Source organism: Pimephales promelas, chromosome 3 (assembly GCF_988280905.1).
Source record: "Pimephales promelas chromosome 3, fPimPro1.hap1.1, whole genome shotgun sequence".
Lineage (NCBI taxonomy): Eukaryota > Metazoa > Chordata > Actinopteri > Cypriniformes > Leuciscidae > Pimephales > Pimephales promelas.
The window spans coordinates 12051000-12072679 of record NC_142771.1 but is presented as its reverse complement, the minus strand read 5'-3'; the positions used below and the strand labels follow the sequence as shown (position 1 = coordinate 12072679).

At 36.7% G+C, this 21680-nt stretch overlaps 3 protein-coding genes across 5 annotated transcripts; 2 read left to right on the top strand and 1 right to left on the bottom strand.

Moving 5' to 3' along the window:
- Positions 1-4377: 4377 nt before the first annotated feature.
- On the bottom strand, positions 4378-5836 carry elof1 (elongation factor 1). Its single transcript, XM_039662806.2, has 4 exons — positions 5709-5836; positions 5035-5161; positions 4853-4923; positions 4378-4742 (listed from the first exon to the last, which is right to left on the bottom strand). Exons 2-4 carry the CDS (start codon positions 5148-5150, stop codon positions 4678-4680), a joined length of 252 nt encoding a protein of 83 aa, XP_039518740.1. The 5' UTR covers positions 5151-5161; positions 5709-5836; the 3' UTR covers positions 4378-4677.
- A 799-nt stretch (positions 5837-6635) lies between these two features.
- tmem205 (transmembrane protein 205) lies at positions 6636-8155 on the top strand. Its single transcript, XM_039662798.2, has 4 exons — positions 6636-6776; positions 7249-7364; positions 7459-7622; positions 7703-8155. Exons 2-4 carry the CDS (start codon positions 7265-7267, stop codon positions 8003-8005), a joined length of 567 nt encoding a protein of 188 aa, XP_039518732.2. The 5' UTR covers positions 6636-6776; positions 7249-7264; the 3' UTR covers positions 8006-8155.
- A 1640-nt stretch (positions 8156-9795) lies between these two features.
- Positions 9796-20983, top strand: rab3db (RAB3D, member RAS oncogene family, b). Of its 3 annotated transcripts, none has more exons than XM_089128260.1 (5): positions 9796-9992; positions 13508-13752; positions 17656-17774; positions 17851-17975; positions 19004-20983. In XM_089128260.1, exons 2-5 carry the CDS (start codon positions 13519-13521, stop codon positions 19186-19188), a joined length of 663 nt encoding a protein of 220 aa, XP_088984386.1. In that variant the 5' UTR covers positions 9796-9992; positions 13508-13518; the 3' UTR covers positions 19189-20983. The 3 variants fall into 3 exon arrangements, with proteins under 3 accessions (XP_088984386.1, XP_039518729.1, XP_039518728.1); XM_039662795.2 differs by having other exon boundaries at positions 9798-9992; positions 13519-13752; XM_039662794.2 differs by lacking the exon at positions 9796-9992 and adding an exon at positions 13134-13236 and having other exon boundaries at positions 13519-13752.
- Positions 20984-21680: the final 697 nt, after the last annotated feature.

Genomic DNA, 21680 nt, shown 5'->3' with positions numbered 1-21680 from the left:
TAGTGAATTTATTTGGACTTCATAAGGCAATTTAAACAAATAGGACACATTCTGGAACATCATTCCGATCAAACAACCATACACTAAAAAATGCTAGGTTGTTTCAACCCAAATTTGGGTAAAATATGGATGATCCCAAATATTGGGTTAAAAATGTAATTAAAATTTTTTTAGTTGGATGTGAGAGTTGAAGATGGTTTAAAATTTGAAATTCCATTTTTAACCCAACATTTGGGTTTGTCCATATTTGACTCAAATTTAGGTTAAAATAACCCAGCATTGTTTTGAGTGTATAAGTGAAATCAAAAGTTTTGTAAAGTGTCACTAATTTCAGTCTTTACTGGCTTGATTTAGTTGGCCTTGCGGTTTTATAAATACATTGTTTTCAGTAAAATATTCCATGCAATACAAAAAAATGAAGTTTGAGATGAATTCACTCTAAAACATGCTGGGTTGTTTTTTAACCCAAATTTGGGTCAAATGTGGACAAACAGAAATGTTGGGTTAAAAATGGAATTAAAAAATGTAACCCAATGGCTGGGTTTGTCCATATTTGACCCAAAGTTGGGGTGAAACAACCCAGCATTTTTTAGAGTGTAAACAATGCTGGCTTGTTTTAACCCAAATTTGGGTCAAATATGGACAAACCCAAATGTTGGGTTATAAATGTAATATAAAATTTTAACCCAACTTCAACTTTCACTTTCAGCTGTACATATCTTTAATTACATTTTTAACCCAACATTTGGGTTTGTCCATATTTGACCCAAATTTGAGTTGAAACAACCCACCATTGTTTAGAGTGTATAAGACAGACTAGAAACGCTGGGTTGTTTCAACCCATATTTGGGTCAAACATGGACAAACCCAATCGGTGCTGGTTTAAAATGTAAAATTACATTTTAAATTTAAATTGAAACAACCTAGCATTTTTAGAGTGAACCAATAATTACACTTTAAATCTGAACCAATAATGCCCTTTAAATCAGAGGTTGGTAATACCGTACCCTGCTCCAACACAACACACCTTGCCTGTAGCTTTCAACTAATTCTGAATGTGTTGACCCATAATAAAGGCTAAATATCTCGTCCACGTAGCTGGCCAATGGAGATTGACGTTCGCACCTGGCGGCCATCTTGTCACAGGCAGCTCGCTCACTCGTAACATTGTTTTAATGTTGCATGTACTTTTTCAATAATCATAACTTGCTCATTTTTCTACCGATTTTCGAACGGTTTGGTTTATAATAAACATCAGAGATGTAGTTATGCCAGACAGCAAACTAACATTGAATCAACGTGGAAACGACGTCTCTCATGACATTGAAACAACGTTGATTTTGCTCATCGAATTAACGTTGAACCAATGTCAGACGCGGCATTCTTCAAAGCTAAATGAAAATCGAAAATTGGTTTGCTTTCATAACGTTGAAACAACGCGTTGATTTCAAGTTGATTTTCCGTTAGTTTTGAAAGAATGACGCGTCTGACGTTGGTTCAACGTTAATTCGATGAGCAAAACTATGTCAGATCAACGTTGTTTCAATGTCATATTTCCACGTTGATTCAATGTCAGTTTGCTATCTGGGTATGACACTGGATACTTATGAATAATAAGTGTGTATCAATAGGCTTAATAATCATTCCAGCATTATAGCCACGTTAATAACGTTTGTAAGAAACCAAACCATTTGTAAATCCGTCAAGATTTTTGGTTCTGATCACTCATCTTACATCAGGAACCAAAAAGCCCGCCAGAAAGCTTGCCTGTGACAAGATGGCCGCCGGTGATGACGATAGAGACTCTGCCATAAGACATCTAGCCTTTATTAGGGATATCTATGGTGTTGACTAGCTGGTTCAGATGTGTTTAATAGTTGCAGGATTGTGGCTCTTCGTGAGTTTCCAATCCTGCTCTTGGTGGGTCCCTGCAGAGTTCAGCCCAAATCCTAATCAAACGCACCTGGAGCAGATAATCAAAGTCTTACTAGACATACTGGAAACTTCCAGGCTGGTGTGTTGGAGATAGCTCTGCAGGACCGTGGTTGGACACCCCCCGCCCTAAACACAGATTCAGGCAGGAACTTTTTTGGTGATCCAGGACAGGAGCATGTCTTGCTGAGGTAACCATGTTAAGCTTCTTGATTCATAGTTATCATCACTGCTAAGAAAACTGAGAGAAAACTTGCTTTAATGTCCCCCTGTAGTCAATAATTGTTTCACTTAAAACTCTGATCACCAAAATGACATTGACGTTTTTTCCTTGAAAATAAAATGCCTTCATGCCTTAAAATAGCTTGAATGTAACTCTACACCCTTGCCTCATTTAATATACTGTATACGTGGTTCTATATGCTATTGAACCCCGCCTCCTCTCACTCACTCACTCACTCCAGATCCACTGGTTGACGATCACACGTTGATCTGATTGTTCAAATTTGTGACATCGGAAACGCCAGCGATTTCAAAGCATGCTTTTGAGTCTTTGGTTCACTGCAGTTTTAAGGTGTTGTGAACTTCTGAATTTACACAGGGTTTGTGTTAAAGCACATTACAAACACGTAGACATATTAAACTAAAGAGCTCGATTTTCACCACAGGGGGACTTCAATCTCAGAACATCTAATTATAAATGGACTTTTAATGTATTAAGTGAATGAAGTAAAAAAGTCTATGTCTTTCATAGTGAAGATTCAAGAATAGCATATCCCCAGGCTAAAGATTGAAATAAGTAATTGTTAATATATCTTAATAATTAAGCTAGCGTAGTGACGAGTTTATTGGGAGGATTTGGGGCAAAAATATTTCTCAACCTATTTTTTATTCAGTTTATCCGTTACAAAAGTAAATAGACAGAGCGAATTGACAAATAGAGAAACTACTGTTAAAGAGGGCTGTTGAAAAGCAGTTTACCAAAGCATACTGTGAAAAATCATGTGAACCAGAATGACTTAAATTGCACTTTTGAAAGGAATGACTTGTCACTCCCAGAGGCGATATGCTCGTATGCGAAATTATTCAATAAACTTGCATATATTCAAGCGTGACTGTTCTTCAGCCTATCAAATCTGACACTCATTGATCGAAGCGACCAATCATGTGAGAGGATTTACTCAATGTTCGAAGCGACCAATCATGTGAGAGGAATTACTCAATGTTCGAAGCGACCAATCATGTGAGAGGAATTACTCAAAGCGACCAATCGCGTGAGTGGAATCACATTTATGCAAAATTAACTCAATATAAGATGTTTGTGAGACCATTCTATATAGGAAATAACAAAGTGCAGAGTTAATATATTTAGCTTATAAGACTATAAATTGTTTAGACATGACTATATTTCTCCCTCATGAAATTTATAAACGTGTTGCAGACTTTTAAATATCAAAGCGTTATGTGTGTTGAGGAATGTCGTTGCTTTGCGTTTCTCCTGGGAACAGCAGAACACAAGATCATAAAACAGTGAATCTTTCTTTTGTTTCTCACAGAAAGTGATGTAGCGTGTCCATCTTGCATCAGTGCTTCAAATGTCTTTATTTATATGAGGCTTAGCAAGTGAAAAAAAAAAGAATAAATCACTATTTTCAAATAACTTGTCTTTATTTTCTATGTATATGAACACTAGATAAAAACTGAAATCTTTGTAACATTACAGACATTACAATTCAAGATACACTGACACGTACTAGATGATGTACTAAAAACGGAAAAGTTTTTCCTTTGCATTTTTTCGCGTACAAACGTGTCAAAACGATCCCGTTCACACGGATCCGCGAAAATGACTAGAAATGCTGTATTATTCATGCCAGGCCAGTAGATGGCGATGTAACTTTGTAAAGAAACAACGCACCTATAGGCTGAACAATACACATAACGTCACCATTTTCACAGATTCATGATTTTGTAGTTTACCCTAAAGCGGACTGTATAGTTTAAAGAAAGTTTCTAAAAGTTTGCATTTTCAGGCCACAAAACACAGCTGTTGTGTAAATGAATGCCCAAAATGCATTAAAAAGTGTTTTTAGTTGAAAATGGCCCCTTAAATGATCCCTGTTCAAAAGGATCCATGAAAATGACCAAAAACTTATTCATGCCATGCCAGTAGATGGCGATGTAACTTTGTAAAGAAACAACGTGCATATAGGCTGAACACGTAACACACGACGTCCCCATTTTCACAGATTCGTGTTTTTGTAGTTTACAAGAGATGATGGCAGTATATCGTTTTAAAAAAAAATCCCCTTTCCAAAAGTTAACGTTTTCAGGGCCCCAAAACGATATGGTCGAGTAAATGAACAGCCAAACAGTTTTCCGTTTTTAGTTCTTAAGTGATTCAAAGTAACACAACAGAAATAAACCACAGTTTTCCACATGAGAGAATATGCAACTTATTTATTGACACGAAATGGTCTTATAAAAACCTACATTGTAACAACTAAAAGAAACTAGTGAAAAGAAAAATGGCTGAATTAAATGAATGACATCCCTTGCATTTTCTCAGCGTTTCTGTAAAAACTAAACAAAAGGGAAAAGGCTGGGTTTTAAACCACAATCTCAGTTTCCTGAACCTTCATATGTGGCTATATAAGATCATTCTTAAGGAAAATCATTACATTGGTTTAAAACAAACAAACACAAAGCATAATTTGGTCGTCTGTGACATTTGACCCAGCAAAACTACTGATTGGCTGCTTCACAAGCGTCTATCCAATCGCTGTACACGTCCACGGGCTCTGAGAGATCTGAGAGGGTGTTTCAGGACAACAACAACAACATCATCACTTACATTATAAATCACACTCATAATAATTCACATGCACATGTCTTTTCAAACTGATTTTGAGAAGGATACAGGTTATTGGCGTCTGGAATTCTTCTAGACACACAGTACATGATATTATCCCCGTGTTTCGACTCCTTTCCCTGGAATGAAGTAAAACAGTTGTGTTAGTGATTGTTTTGTTCAACGCAACAGATATGCAAGTCTAAAGAGCGTTCTTGCTCTAGTATAAGAGCATTCTAGTATATTCTTACATCTTAACGTCGCATGATTTCTCGTGGTTACAGAAGGGGCAGGTAAACTGGGTGTCCAGGTTTCCCGTCATCTTTTTCTTAGGAGGAGGCTTTCTCTTGGACTTTCGGCGTCCCATCTTGTCAAAAGCTTCATGGAGGGGAAATAATACATGTTGACAAGCACAAACAAAATTAGATCAATTATAGTTTTCATGGTAATGTTTATGAAACATGAAGCCGCTGTTTGTGTCATATATGAACAATAAACACACCAAGCAACAGCCTTGAGGTTTACAATAAACAAAGATCATGCTAACCTTCATCTAATGACATTCAGCATCTAAAAGTAATGTAAAATTAATCTACATACTTAATGGCAACATATTAAATCACGCCAACTGTCTCAACAGGTCTTAAAACTACAAAATGAGGAGACAAATACTTCAAAATGATGTATTTCTAGCTGGGATGTTTCTTTTGTTATTCACATTTTACAGTTTTGTGATATTTAGAGGTGCTCGAACATCTTAAAGAGTTTAAAGTAAGGAAACACGTAACAGAAAAACAAACCAAACACAATCAATAAAATGGAAATACATTGAAACCCCGAGCAACACCATATGGCTAAAACTCCCGTGATATATACGAGCATTTAAATGAGACATTATGCCTCCGGTGAAAAACAAATCACGTACCAAAACTGCGATTAACGTCAGGCGACTCTCGCTGAGAGAACAACAGCACACACTGCCTGGGATAATAGTAATAAACACACGGGGTCCGGTTCACTTCCGCCCGGTCACAGGAGTTCAGGATCGGCTCAGGTCTGAGTGCGGAGCTGAGCGCCCTCTACTGAGGGACACCGGAACTACAACATGACTCGATTCCGAACAAAAACAAACTACGCACAAATCCATGTTACTTATTATTATTTATGTTAAATAAATAATAAAATTAGAACTGGCTCTGACTCCAACCATTAAACACCAGAACGGCAACACACTGTGTGTTTTAGATAAACAATAACCTTTATTTATTATACTCTTATAAAAAAGATACCCTTTTAACTAATTTTATGTTTGACTTATTTTATATTAATAGGTTGAGTTTGATGTTACTCAGCCATATTCCTTATACATCTCGATCAATATACAAATAAATACTTTTCATGTGTTTTGTATTATGAAATTGTTCACTAATTTCAATAAAGCTGACATAAAATGACATAAAATATAAGTCGGCTATATAAACCTCCATTAACGGAAATTCGATGTTAAGTTGGCATCTAAAGTTTAAACTTGAGCAAAAACAAAAAGCTGAAAAGTATGAAAAATATTATAGAGTCAGTGTTATAACCATAGATATCCATTATGAAGGATATAACCTTATAGGCCATAGTATAGCTTTTATTGTGGATATTTACGATTATAACCGATTATAACCCAAAGTTTAATTTTCTGTTAGTTATCTGTTAATTTGTCATAATTTTGGGTGGGCAAGAAGCTCCTTGCATTCTGATTGGATGATATGCGCCTTCATATTTGAATAATAGAGCGTTATTGGATGATACACGCTCAAGTATTTGGAAAAACAGAGCGATTGGATGTTGTCGTTGTGGAGGCGGGACTAACAAGTTAGTGCTGATAATCGAACAAACAGCAGGAGAATTTTTGTTTAGAAGAAAAGACACGGCAATATTATTACAGGTTTCTTCGAAACGGATGCATATAGAAAGACCTGCATAAATAGACTAAACAAATCGGGTATGTATTTTCTATGAATGGACATAATATACATTGAGAAGGAAATTGCTTCAGTGTTTCATGCTTGCGTTAAGTAACAGAGGAATTGCGTGAACGAACATGACGGAAGTCTCGAAATGTGCTGTTGTCATTCCTGTATTAACGGTGCATAAAGAAATCTGATGCGAATTTAATAAGTGGATCCAAAACCATAAGCGATCAGGATTATCGCTAAGGTTCAAAGGCTAAAAAAAAAACTACAGGTTGTGTATTGCAATTGCATGTTGTTCTCATCTCAACATCAGTCCAGCAGCACAACACTGCTCTTATCTACGAGAACATTACACGCACTTTGAATGTACGTTATGCGAATGCATGCAAGTGTGTTTATTTATATATATATTTATAAACACATACATATATGTGTATATATATATGAGAGAGAGACTGTGCATCTTTATGTGTGCTGATTATTGATTGATTTTCACTTTAGTTTTCAGAAGTTAACTATGGCTACCGAGGGAGACCCGACTGACTTTATGAAAGTGCTTCACCTCCTGGTGATTTCGTTCACCTGGGGAATGCAGGTGTGGGTGTCTTTCATATCAGGTACATTTATATACACTAGTAGTAAGTTACTTTTAATTAATTATGCTGTCATAAAACATGCCACATGATCCTAATTCCATTTTTTCACTCTCAGGTTTTGTGCTGATCTCCCAGGTATCCATGCACACGTTCGGTCTCGTGCAAAGCAAGTTGTTCCCGTTTTATTTCTACTGTCTGCTGGGGGGTAATGCAGTCAGTCTGGCCATATATGCCGTGTACCATCCCAGAGAACTGCTGGACTGGCACGAAGGCGTACAGGTGACCTGTCACACATTTCTGCATTCATTTCTCCCTCACTCTCATGCCTCTCTCATGCGCTCTTTTAATATTCCCAACAGATGAGTCTGTTCTTTGTGGCCGTGATCATGGCCGGTCTGAACGCACAGTGGTTCGGTCCGTCTGCCACCGAGAGCATGCTGGTCATGCAGGAGATCGAGAAGGAGCATGGGCTGGGGGCTCAAGTGGGGATGAGCTCTAATAAGGAAGGATACGTCAAACTGCGTGAGCAGGACCCCAAATACAAGGAGCACAGATCCACCTTCTACCACTACCATGGTCTGTCTAACCTCTGTAACCTCATAGGCTTTGTGTCTACCACCGTCAATCTCATTTACCTGGCCCTCCATTTGGGTACTATATGAGTTTGAGAGAGTACAGACAGATATTTTTAATGAATTATCCTTTGTCTGTTCGCTTTTATTTTGTCAAACTGTTTTTGTATAACTATAATGCTTCTAGTTTTTTATACAACAAGAGTGTGTCGTTTTCTTTAAGGTTAAAAGAAACCAATTCAGACCCAAAATTGAAAAGGTGCCCAGGTGATTTTGCATTCACACTGTCCCTAAAAGTGGAGTCGCATCTCTTTTTAGTCCACTTTATTTGTGATTGGGATTCAGTCTATTTTCCATTCACACTAGAATATTATTATTTTAACTATAATATAATGAACTGAGTAGTTGGAAATTGAATTGAAATAATTATAATCTTCTGCCATAATTTCTTCACTTTAAATGAATGGCAGTGAATTAGCATTGAACTAAAGTGTGTTTGTGACGATTTTTATGTTACTATCAAGTTTCTTTTTTTAGCGCATTAACTAATAATGAGCGATACATTTCTTACATCATTTGTCAATCTTTTTGTAAAGTGTTACCAAAAAAAAACCCAGCATAATTCTTCTCAGACAAATTATATATATATATAAATTATTATATAAAGATGCCCAGCCATATTAAATGATATTATTATGGATGTTCACAGTATTTCTCCCTACTTTAAAATGTTTCAAAGTGGGTAATTGCACTGAATCTTTTGTTTATAATAAACAGAATATCTATTTCTATATCTACATTATTGATAATATACCTGTTTATGATTGCTTAAAGAATGTGTTTTGGTTAAGTATGTAATAATTCATATCTGTTTTTGCCTTTGTGCTTCATAATGTGAACAATACTTGTATTTTCCCACTAGAGGGCTGTTTGTGGAAATAAGTGGACCAACATCTGGATTGACAATCATAAAATGCTGTTTATATTATTGGCTTTATTTGAACGAGACACTAATATGGCAATTAAACTCTAGTGAAAAATGAATGTACAGTAAATGAACCTTTGAACATCTTTGTGAATTTATTGTTTGAACAGCAAAGTAAATTTCCTGGTATGGCGGAGGACATGGAAAAGAGTTGTTGAAGATCAATACATGCTAATGTATTTGTGGATTTGGCATATTCAAGCCTTTGCTGTGAAGATGTGTTGATTCTTTAGTTTTTAAAACTGTTTATTATTAATCATATTTTTACTTTTAATTCAATGGTATGTGTTTTTTTTTTAATTATTTAGAAAGCAAACTGATAGAAATTGACATCTATTCAGTTAACTGCTGTACATGTTCAGCTCGTTGAGTTATTAAATAAAATAAAATACTACAAATGTGACTTTCTGACGCGTACACACTAGTTAGAACTGACAAAGCACACTTGCAAACATCAATGCTAATAATTTAGGTGAAATAAACAATAATTATGACTTAATTAGTGTCGAGGTGATATCAATTAAACTAGATTTGCGTTTCATGAGTTAGAATTTGATATTAATTTTCTACAACCTACAGGAAGTAGCCTAACTGCATCCTGGGAAATGAAGTGTTTTTACACTCTGCAATTGAGTGAAAGATTATTTATTAAATAAAAAGAATTAGCCTACTGATTGTCTAACTATTTATCTATCGACTTTTTTATTTTCATTTAATTCCTACTTTACTTTTTATATTCCTACGTGAACTGAAATCGAATCGAAAATTAAAAGATAATAGATAGATAGATAGATAGATAGATAGATAGATAGATAGATAGATAGATAGATAGATAGATTTCCTATATAGAGTAGGTTATTTGATACATACAAAGAGTGTGTAAGAGTAAGAAAAAGAGCTGAGGTGCTGCTGTTCAGGACAGAGCTGGAAGCTGCTGTGTACACTACACACTTCAGATCCGGGAGCTCCGTCACACGCACACACACAAGCACAATCACACACAGACAACAGAGTTTGTTACGCTTTTCCACGCGAGGAAGTCCCGGTGGCTTTACCGGAGCACGAGATAAAGCACCGACTACCCGTCTGAAGGTAGGAACTCAATTCAATACACTTTGCGTTTGAAAGTTATTTTTTGACCCTCATAAACGTTTCTTTCTCCGGATGGGAAAACGACAGCAGCTTCGTGAACTTTGGGTCATGTTCGTGCAGGATGTGAAATGTTTACATTTTGTTCATTATGACACGGTGATGTCATTGTTGGTCTTTGAAATAGTTTAGAGCGTCAGAGAGTGAAGATTTGAATTCAGTCCAGCAGAACAAAAACACTTTTAAAAAAGAGTATCCATTTACCGTGGTACAATTAACGTTACTTCGAGGTACTTTAAAATACCACGGTACCGTATATCAAAGTGTCACGTGATGCCAAGACAAGCTGAAAAGAAAGTTGATTTTATTATGTTGAAGGATTTATATTATACCCATTCCTTTTTAATTCATTTAATCAATTAATGTATTTATGTTATTGTTGTATCGTAAACCTCCTGCATTGCATGGATCAACAACACATTATTTAGTTCATTAGATATTAGCTTATGTATTTTATGAAATGTAGTTGTGATTGTCTGCAATGCTTGAAAGCAAATTGTGTCCTGTTTAATTCCATTATTCTGGAGCGCTGTGGACATCTGCCAGACGATCAATAGCAGATCAGCAGCACCATGGTAACCAGAGACCCTGGCCCTCCAAACACACTCAGCCCTCTGGTGAATCTCAGATGCTCCAGATCACCGCTCCATCAGCCGGCCGTAGGGCATTCAAGCCAGCTGAGGTGCAGGTCTCTGAGCTTTTGCAGAGAGATCTGATCATTGAAATGGAGTTGTGTTAATTTAATGCTGTACAATTCACATGTAGTAAAACACATCGAGGCAAGACATTCCCGTAAGGTTTAAAGCAGAAAGGTGAAACTGGTATTTTACTCAAAATACCATATTTTTTCCTTTGTTGGCGAATGAACTTCTGGGAAGATGCATTTGACATTTGTTCCATTTAGACCTATTTTATGGATGGTTACATCACGTCCCTTTCTGGTATCTTTGCGCATATCATCATGCATAATGTATTCATAGTTTATGCATAGTTTAACAGAACATCATACTGAAACTTTAACGTCAAAGTAGACACAACCGGGTACTAACCGGGCAAATCGGTGCAATTTTCCTCAATAAGGATTACATGGTTGAAGGTGATGCCATATTTCGTGTTGTAGTAGGTCTTTAAACGTAATGTTAATTGGGGGAAGGGGAGTCCATATCATAAACATTATTGATTTGTCTTAATGGGACAATTGGGATTGGATTCAGTGTTCTTACTAATGGACCGAGAGCTGTGCTTTGTGCCATTTGGTATAAAACTATTAAATTGAGCTGTAAAATGAATGCCGAGCATATGCTCGCCTTATCAGATCTGTTTTATGGATTCATACAGATGCACATTTGTAATAAAACCTAAGCAGATCAATGGGGATTTGGGTCACCAGTGTCTCATTATTATAAAGAAATCCTTTTAATGACTTTGTCTTTAGCTTCAGTTTTAATATTGGAAGGTTTGGTGTAGCCAGTGCACATGCTCAGCATGTGACAAGGGTTTTTTTTGAGCTTAAGATCCTTTGCTAAGTTTTACTCAACTTTAGTGTTCATTCGAACAATAAGGCATACAGCAAGTTAAAACGACATTGAATAGAAAAGTATGTAATGAATCATTACATGCATACTTTTCTATTCATTGTCGTTTTAATGATTAATAATATAAATGCATGTAATTGTGAATCGAAAGATGTTATTTTAAATGATTGTGTTTTTTTTAAGTCATTGTTGGTTTCAGAAAGACTTGTAATACTGTAGTCGTACAGGCTACATATTATGATTTTTTTTTTTTTTGCCTTTGTTTAACTTCATCAGCCCCTGTCTCCACTACAATTCTATTTTACTGTCCTATATATATACATATATAATAATACACACACATGCATGTATATATTTAAGAAATATTTGCATATATATACTTTATATATATGAAGAGTTCAGATGCAAAAGCCTCTAAATGCTATTTGAAATTTTCTTCTTTAATGATGATTTTTATCAAACTTGTATATTTAAGTTCAGTAATTTCACTTAAATAACAATTAATAGGTAATTATCATTGCCGTTTAAGTGAAATTACTGAACTTAAATATACAAGCTTGATAAAAATGATCATTGTAGAAGAAAATTTCAAATGGCACTTAGAGGCTTTTGCATCTGAACTCTTCATATTTATACATAATTAATATTATGTAAATAAAATATTTGATATATTAAGAACACATTTTTCTAAAATATATACATGCATGTGTGTGTATTTATATATACAAAATAATTAAACACACGATGCACACATATATTATGTAAACACAAACTTTTATTTTGGATGCGATTAATCGCGATTAATCGCTGCCCAGCCCTAATATATATATATATATATATATATATATATTTAGAAAGAAGTCTCTTATGTTCACCAAGGCTGCATTTATTTGATAAAAAAAAAATAAAAATCAGTACATCTGTGAAATATTATTACAATATAAATTAACAGTTTTGGTTTGAATATATTTTAAAATGTAATGTATTCCTGTGATGAAAGCTGAATTTTTAGCATCATTACTCCAGTCTTCAGTGTCACATGATCCTTCAGAAATCATTCTAATATGATGATTTGATGCTCAATAAACATTTCTGATTCTCATCAATGTTAAAAACAGTTGTGCTGCTTCATATTTACTGTCACATTTGACCAATACAATGTATCTTTGCTGAATACAAGCACTATTCATTTAACGCTCTGTCTGCACTTCCTTTCAAAATAGGAAGATGTTTCAAAACCTCTCGAGTGTTTCTTATTCTCTTGCCCAACGATTTTGCAACCCTACTCACCACCAGAGCAGTTGAATGAGCATGAATATCAGTCCTTCAGCCCCTCCAACAAACGTGGCGCTCTAAATTACTACTGCAAATGAGCTCAAAAAGATCCTAGCTAACAAGTGCTCTTGTGTCCTTGAGACAAAAGGCTGCTGTGGGCAGTCGTCTCTTTGTTGTAGCATCTCCACCTCTGGAGCGCCTGTTAATGGGTTTGCATGCTTTGTTTGGGGGCCCGTCGCGATGGAGACGGGCCCGTGAGGGTCTGATTGATCAGCAGAAGGGTTGGAGGGGTTGTGTTTCCATTCCCAAGGGTTTGCTTGTTAGTTTGGGCTCTCCTGTCGGCGGAGATGGCTGGTTCTGAAGGCTGTGCTCTGAGGGTGAACAGACATTCGTTTTCACACATGAATGTGTCATTTATTATTTGAAGTCAACCTAGAAACATTGAGACAGTTTGATAAAAAACCATATTGGACTGTATTTTGTTGTTCTTGCATGTGTTTAGAAATTTAAATGGGGTCGATTTAGATTTTTGTCGACTTAAAATGAGGCACGCTTTGGATCAATCTTTATGTATTTGCAACATCTAAATGAAATATGAGGTCATTAAAATAAGAAAAATTTCTCAAATCTTGTATTGATATTTGAAAGCTCTCTTTCAGATGGCATCAGTGGCAAACTCACACCTCCAGCCGTCCCAGAAAGACGCAGCTGACCAAAACTTCGACTACATGTTCAAGCTCCTCATCATCGGCAACAGCAGCGTGGGTAAAACCAGCTTCTTGTTTCGGTACGCGGACGATTCCTTCACTTCAGCCTTCGTCAGCACGGTGGGGATCGACTTTAAGGTGAAAACCGTTTTTCGCAACAACAAGAGGATCAAACTACAAATCTGGGTAAGTTTGATTATCACCTGATCAGTAATTGGAGAAATTCTCTTCAAACTATATTTAAAGGTCAAGTTCGCTGATGGATTGTGGAAAGGAATGAAATCTGTTTATTAAATGAACCAAGTCCAATTTCTGTAAATTGCTCTTAAAATCCTAATCACAAGTGACTGCAATAGTCGTAAAGGTTCTTTATTGGCATCGATGGTTCTATGAAGAACCTTCAACGTCCATGGAATCTTTCCATTAAACGAGAGGTTTTAAATTAAAATGTTCTTCAAACTAGGAAAACCATGGTTAAGATATTGGATACTGGAATATTACATATCATGCATGCATGTATAAACCAGCGTTAAGATTCAGATTCAGCATGTTTGTGGTATTAACTACAGCAATTTTGCAGATGCAGAACGACTTATAGGATATTATGCTGTAAAATGACTAACAGGGACTTTCGAGAATGTTTCCTCTGTCTGAATGTGTTGTGCTTTGTTTGCATGTGAGCTTTGAGATTTAGCCTTGGGGAATGAAGGTCAGCTTACTGGTGTTATTAAAGAAGGCATCTCAGAAAGCCATAATTATCAGCCACAGATGGGTGTGTAGATGTGCTGTAATGTCAGTTGCTTGCTGGTACGGTACTTAGAGTGGGAGGGAAGTCGGTAAATTCCTCCACAGCAGAAATGTTGCAATGATTTCCAAATCGTGGATTAGATGGAGCACTAGTGTGCTGTTACCTGCACAATAAAGTGCCCTATTATGCTATTTTATTTTTGTTTTGGAGGTCTTTTATAATAGGTTTACATGCACCCTAAACCAAAAAACACTTTAATTTTCTTATATTATGTTGTGATTGGTCTACTCTGCTCTGATTGGTCAGATGAACCAGTCTGTTGTGATTGGTCTACTCTGCTCTGATTGGTCAGATGAACCAGTCTATTGTGATTGGTCTACTCCTTTCTGATTGGTCAGATGAACCAGTCTGTTGTGATTGGTCTACTCCTTTCTGATTGGTCAGATGAACCAGTCTGTTGTGATTGGTCTACTCTGCTCTGATTGGTCAGATGACTTAGTCTGTTGTGATTGGTCTACTCTGCTCTGATTGGTCAGATAGCCAGTCTGTTGTGATTGGTCTACTCTGCTCTGATTGGTCAGATGATCCAGTCTGTTGTGATTGGTCTACTCTGCTCTGATTGGTCAGATGGCCCCGTCTCTTGTGGTTGGTCTACTCTGCTCTGATTGGTCAGATGGTCAGGTCTCTTGTGATTGGTCTACTCTGCTCCGATTGGTCTGATGACCCAGTCTGTTGTGATTGGTCTACTCTGCTCTGATTGGTCTGATGAACCAGTCTATTGTGATTGGTCTACTCCTTTCTGATTGGTCAGATGAACCAGTCTGTTGTGATTGGTCTACTCTGCTCTGATTGGTCAGATGACCCAGTCTGTTGTGATTGGTATACTCTGCTCTGATTGGTCAGATGATCCAGTCTGTTGTGATTGGTCTACTCTGCTCTGATTGGTCAGATGGCCCCGTCTCTTGTGGTTGGTCTACTCTGCTCTGATTGGTCAGATGGTCAGGTCTCTTATGATTGGTCTACTCTGCTCCGATTGGTCTGATGACCCAGTCTGTTGTGATTGGTCTACTCTGCTCTGATTGGTCTGATGACCCAGTTTGTTGTGATTGGTCTACTCTGCTCTGATTGGTCAGATGATCCAGTCTGTTGTGATTGGTCTACTCTGCTCTGATTGGTCTGATGACCCAGTCTGTTGTGATTGGTCTACTCTGCTCCGATTGGTCTGATGACCCAGTCTGTTGTGATTAGTCTACTCTGCTCTGATTGGTCTGATGACCCAGTCTGTTGTGATTGGTCTACTCTGCTCTGATTGGTCAGATGATCCAGTCTGTTGTGATTTTGTGTGTTTTTTTTTTTCATTTTTTTTTTGTTTTTTTTCTGGTGTGTGTAATGTCTGATGTTTTGCTTTTTTTGTGAGGTTGAAGGCAGCTACTTAAATTGCCCTGTAAAGGGACAAATAAAGATTTTACTACTACTACTATTGGTCTACTCTGCTCTGATTGGTCAGATGGCCCCGTCTCTTGTGATTGGTCTACTCTGCTCTGATTGGTCAGATGGTCAGGTCTCTTGTGATTGGTCTACTCTGCTCCGATTGGTCTGACGGCCCCGAAAACAAAACGTCCATTACCATATTTGATCATTAAAAACGTACAGACCGTTTACATTCACAAACATCGTTTAGACTCATCATGAAAGGTAACATCTGAAAAAAACACTTTAAATACTAGTATGTGAAACTACTGTATACAAAATTATTAATCAATAAAAATGTACAAACTGTAGTATCCTTTAGTAAAGTCTAGTATATTACATGTGACAAAGTACATACAACTTCCTGCATACTTAAGTAGTCTACATGTCTATCACATGACTCATGCATGTTTAATTGAGTAAATGTCATCCAGTTATAATCTCACAAATGTATAATTTGAATTTTAATCCAATTCTATGTGAAAACACAACTTTTGGCAGTTTGATCATGCAGCTTATCACTTAGCTATCACATCTGTCGTTAATCTGTCTTGACATGAAGGTCAACTCGAGTGCAGTGCATTGTGGGATACATGATCTCATACAGTATACTCTGTCCGCTGTATACTATAGTTCATCAAGGTATTTTATGCATACAAAACATGTTCTTACTATACATTGCAGAAATAGTAAAAGTAGTATTCTGAATATAATCTAAAAATGGGAGTAGCTTTTCTTAAGGGATGAATGTGAAATGGATGGCTGCGCACACAGCAGTGCATTTAGCCTTAATGTGTGCTGTGGCTCTGATCCAGAACTAGAAAAGGCTTGTGTGTGTTAGTTTCTGATAAAAGCTCCTCCTGGCCATGCAAAACCTCTGCATCTGTCATCCATGACTGGACTGGAATGAGACCGCGAGTTTGAGTTTGGAAGAAAGAGCTCTGCAGATGCACTCGAACGATTATTTTGCAATGCGTTTTTTCAGTTTCTTATGCATAATTTAGAAAAGGAAATAGGCCTGTTGTTAAAAATCTGGGCTGGTAAATGTGTGCAAATTCTAAAAGAGGACATTGATTGAGCGGTGGGACACTTAACCTCACAAGTGTGTGTGTGGAACGATCGTTTGCACCATGATTCATGCTCATGATTCATACATCATACAGTTAGCATGATAGAAAATCAGTGCATTTGTTTCTTGTGTCTTGGCCTTTATACATGTACGGCTTTTATGTAGTAATAATTAATTGCTTGCATTGAATCAATATTCATTAGGGCACAGGTGTTTTTGGTTATTTCACCACTCTGCATTCTGACCAGTCTTACAGCTTTTGTTGTCCTGACTGCTCATTGGAGCCCATCTCTGCTGTCTGTCATTAATGGGTCACGTGTAAACCTGTGTGACCCAGTGGCTGCCCAGGCAACCCGTTCTCTCCTCCCTCTCTGATGATCCAAGGCTCTTCATGCAAATTTTCTTTGGTCAATACCAGGTTTATTTTTTTTTATTGCAGGTTAACAAAACATTATAATTTATACAAAAATAAGAGATCAGTGAAAATAACAGGTTTCTAAGGGATGACGCATAGCAGCTGTGGCAACCCAGGCCAATAGTCCTAAACATGGATGGATTTTTGATTCATTTATTTTTTTTTATCTGTGTCTGTCTGTATATATCTGTCTGATCGATCCATTTTGTAAAAATGGATGATCATAAAACACAGGCTCTCCAAACGACACCAGAAAAATAACTCTTGTTTGCCATCTATTGGTCATCAAGGGTAATAACACTGTAAATACCATTTATCTATCACATCATCAGCCTCACATCCCAGGATGTGTATAATTCTGATAATTGTAATGATTATGTTGTTTAGGACACAGCCGGACAGGAGCGCTACAGAACCATCACTACAGCGTATTACAGAGGAGCCATGGGCTTCCTGCTCATGTACGACATCACAAACCTGGACTCCTTCAACGCCGTTCAGGACTGGTCAGTGACATACACCCATGCATCTATGTGTATTGAGAAAGTTTAATCTTGTCGTTAATGTAACCTTTGCTCTTAGGGCCACACAGATTAAGACATACTCGTGGGATAACGCTCAGGTGATACTGGTGGGCAACAAGTGTGACCTGGAAGATGACAGACTCATTCCAACAGAGGACAGTCAGAGACTGGCTCATGAACTCGGTGAGAGGAAGCACATTTGATTTGAGCTTGAATAAAATGTAGTGTCCCTATATCTGTTAGTAGTAGAATCGTTGACTGTTACCAGTGAACGTTTAAAAGATTATATGTTGGCTTTAATTAACTTTTTTATGTTAACAGGTTTCATAAATTAACTTTGTCAACAGGTTTCAACTGGGTTATGTTAAACAAACATAATTTGTTCATGTAACTTCAGCATCATGGAGTAAAAAAATTGCATGTGCTACAATGACAGTGCTGCTATATTCCATAAATTAAAATTAGGTTCTATATGTGTTCAGTGATTCAAGTCAAATGATTGTGAAATAACGATTATGTTACAACATAACCAATAACACCATCAGATTATCTTTTCTATTTGTTCATCTGGCTGATATAACTCATTTACAGCAGTCAAATAAAATATAAATTTAATGATGTGAGGGTCAATAGCCCAACACTGATCACCATAATGGTGACTCAAACATTCTGGTTTTCTCCTTCAGTGATTTTGCTTGTTACCTTCAATGATGCTAAACATCACTCAATTATTCACTTAATTATCTCATCAACTTTAACACTGTTTCAGTGTTCATCTATGCTCAGAGCTTAATTGGGTCGCTTAAAATGACTTCCATGATGTTGATGTTTCATGAACGAATTAGGTGGAACCTGTTGACATAAAAAAGTTAATAAAAGCCAGCATATAATTTTTTTTGAGTGTATTTATTTGATTCAATGCAGAAAAAAAGAACTTTCCATTTATTTATACATTTTTCCCATTTTATTTATTAATTATCCCTCTGTCATTTCAATAATGTGCTGGGACAATTTATAAATAAAATGTAATATTAATTAACTATTAATAATAGAAATTATATATATATATATAAATACATTTTTTAAATAAAACGTTTGTGAAAATATTTAATAATTATTGCATTTTAGAAAATATGAGAACATGTCATAACAATTATCCTCTCCTACCACATTCTTCACTTATGTTTAGTCATTTTAACTTGTCTCTGCAGGTTTCCAATTTTTCGAGGCCAGCGCCAAAGACAACATCAACGTGAAGCACGTTTTCGAGTGTCTGGTGGACGTGATATGTGACAAGATGACTGAAAGTCTGGACGGAGACGGACCGGTGTCCAACCATAAAGACTCCAGTCAGCAGGACACGTCGTCCGAGGGACACGCCGGCTGCGCCTGCTAAAACAAACTGTCTCCGTCACGTCGAGAACTTCACTCCACTATTCACCACTGCTTGGGATGATCTTTGCTTTCCTTATTTTTAACCCAAACAGCATCTGCTAAACACGCTCAGTGTTGTTTGTTGACGTGGAAGTCGAGATAGGATGGTGTGGATTGGTATCTGAGTGATGTACGTGTTCACGCATGCACACGCAGAGACAACTGGAGATACTGCAAGCCGTCAGAGGTTCATCCACACCCATTCCTCACGCTCTTCACCCTGTTCGCCATCTTTTCTCTGTCTCTCCCTCAAAAAGCCCACGTTTCCATGGCTCTTTGTGGTTTTAGCACGTTTGCTTTCTCGTCAGATACAGAACCTGGCCTGTGACGTCCACAACTCTTGTATTGTCTATCTAGGTGTCCATCTGCTTTAAACAGCTCATTCGGCACCATTATCGAGATAAATGCACTCATGTCTTTCTGATATGTGCAATCGTGAGCTGATTTTTGAAACTTACGGTAGCTTTTTTTTTTGCCACGGAATAAAACACTTTTTTTTGTAAAGGTAATTGCGACTTTTTGTCTATATAAATTCTGACCTTTTTCCTTTTATTGTGAGAGACTCGAAAATGCGAGTTATGAACTTGCAATAAGTGACTATTTCTCAAAAAGTCTGAAAAGCAATTTTATATCTCGCAAATCTGACTTTCTATAACTTAATCCATCAGTTCTGAGAAATATAAACTAGCAATTGCGAGAAATAAAGTCACAATTAGCATATTTCTTTTTTTATTTCGTGGCAAAAACAAGCCTTTCACACCCAGAAATATTAATGTTTTACTGTTTTACAAGTTATTTTTTTTGTAATGAGCATTTTCTTAAATTATAAGATAGCAAATAAACTATCTATAACCCAAAATGACCAGTATGCTGTATTTGTAATTCTCGTTATACTTGCTGAACTTAATAAATGTCTAACTAAAATTGGCGTCATTCATAAGAAGTGTAAATATTACATCAATCCATTCTTACATAAAAGTAGTGCATTCAATGCAAGAAATCAGTGACGCTTTATGAGTGAACAAATGAGTGAATAAATACTGTACAAGTATTGTTCATTCTTAGTTCATGTTATCTAATATAGTTAACAAATGAAACATTATTGTAAAGTGTTCCCAAAAAATCTTTAAAGATCCCAAAATAGGCCTGGTTTCATTTCTTTTGATTTTGGAGTCAAATGCGTCATGCTCTTGATGGGATTCACCCGAATAGCCTGATCTCAGCAGTGCAGTGGACACAACAGAAACGAGTGTTGGCCATCCAAAACAGTCTTCTCTATATCTCTGTTGTTGCACACTCTCCTGGCTATCCGTTATGTCCAGTGTAGAGAGATATGGCCTCGTGTTTTGTACTGAAGCTTTTTCCCGCGTTCTCGTCCAGTCAGATAATAGCAAGCCATGTGAATGTTCTGTAAACCTGTGCCAGGTTTGTTACATGTCTTCATAAAACTCTTCAACCCTCCCATGCATTATCAAAATACCCTGTGACCTGTAAGACTAAGTTCATTGGGTTCATCCCTGTCGCTTTTCTTTAGCGTCTTCCTTTTGTTTCTAAAAGAACACTTTTGTTTCTATTTCTCTTTCTTTATTGGTGTTATACGTTTTCGAAGCGATAGTGAGGGGTTCTTAAAAGAACAATGTTTTTCTTAGTATGAAGAAAAGTTTTCCACTAGAACCTTTTGTGGAATGGAAATATTCCACAGATGTTAAAAGTTCTTCATGGAACCAGCAATGCCAATAAAGAACCTTTATTTTTAAGAGAGTGGGTTCTGAATGGTATTCAAGTTGTACATTTCAATTGCATTGGAATCATTGAGTTGACCCAGGGTTAAATCATCAACTATCAGGCTAATTAAAATATAAGTAATTTTAAATGTTCACGTTACTTTTAGTTACATTTTTAGTAATGTCGTTACATGCTTTTGTCATTTTATTCGTTTTTTCCCACTATGTAGTATTTAGAAACCCTTGTTATAGCGACAAATGTGGCCTTTAAGTGAACTGCAGCTAGAACTTATCGCTCGTGCCCGCACTCTTGCACGTCACCCCGAAGCATTTGTTCTTGGCTTTTAGTAGAAATAACAAGTTTTGCAGGGATTTACTTTTAACGAACACCACGACGTTCATTTGTAATGTAATATGCAGCGCCCAATTTCCTCTCACAAAATAAGCAACAAAAATGACAGCGGGAGAAAGTAGCCGTTAAGAAAGCAATTCGTCGTCAACATGTCGACAGGACAGATGATGAGGTAATTAAATTTATACGGATGCGATTGTTTGATTGTATAAATTGAGACTGAAGACTAGATCTGAGATTATAGTTTAAATAAACCCCATCCATGACACATTGACATTACAATACCGAATGGCTATTTTGGCATTAAAATATGCTCTCGGGAGCGCGTAACGTCATATCCTTTTGATTTCCAAAAAAACAAAAGTTTCGTTTCCAGCT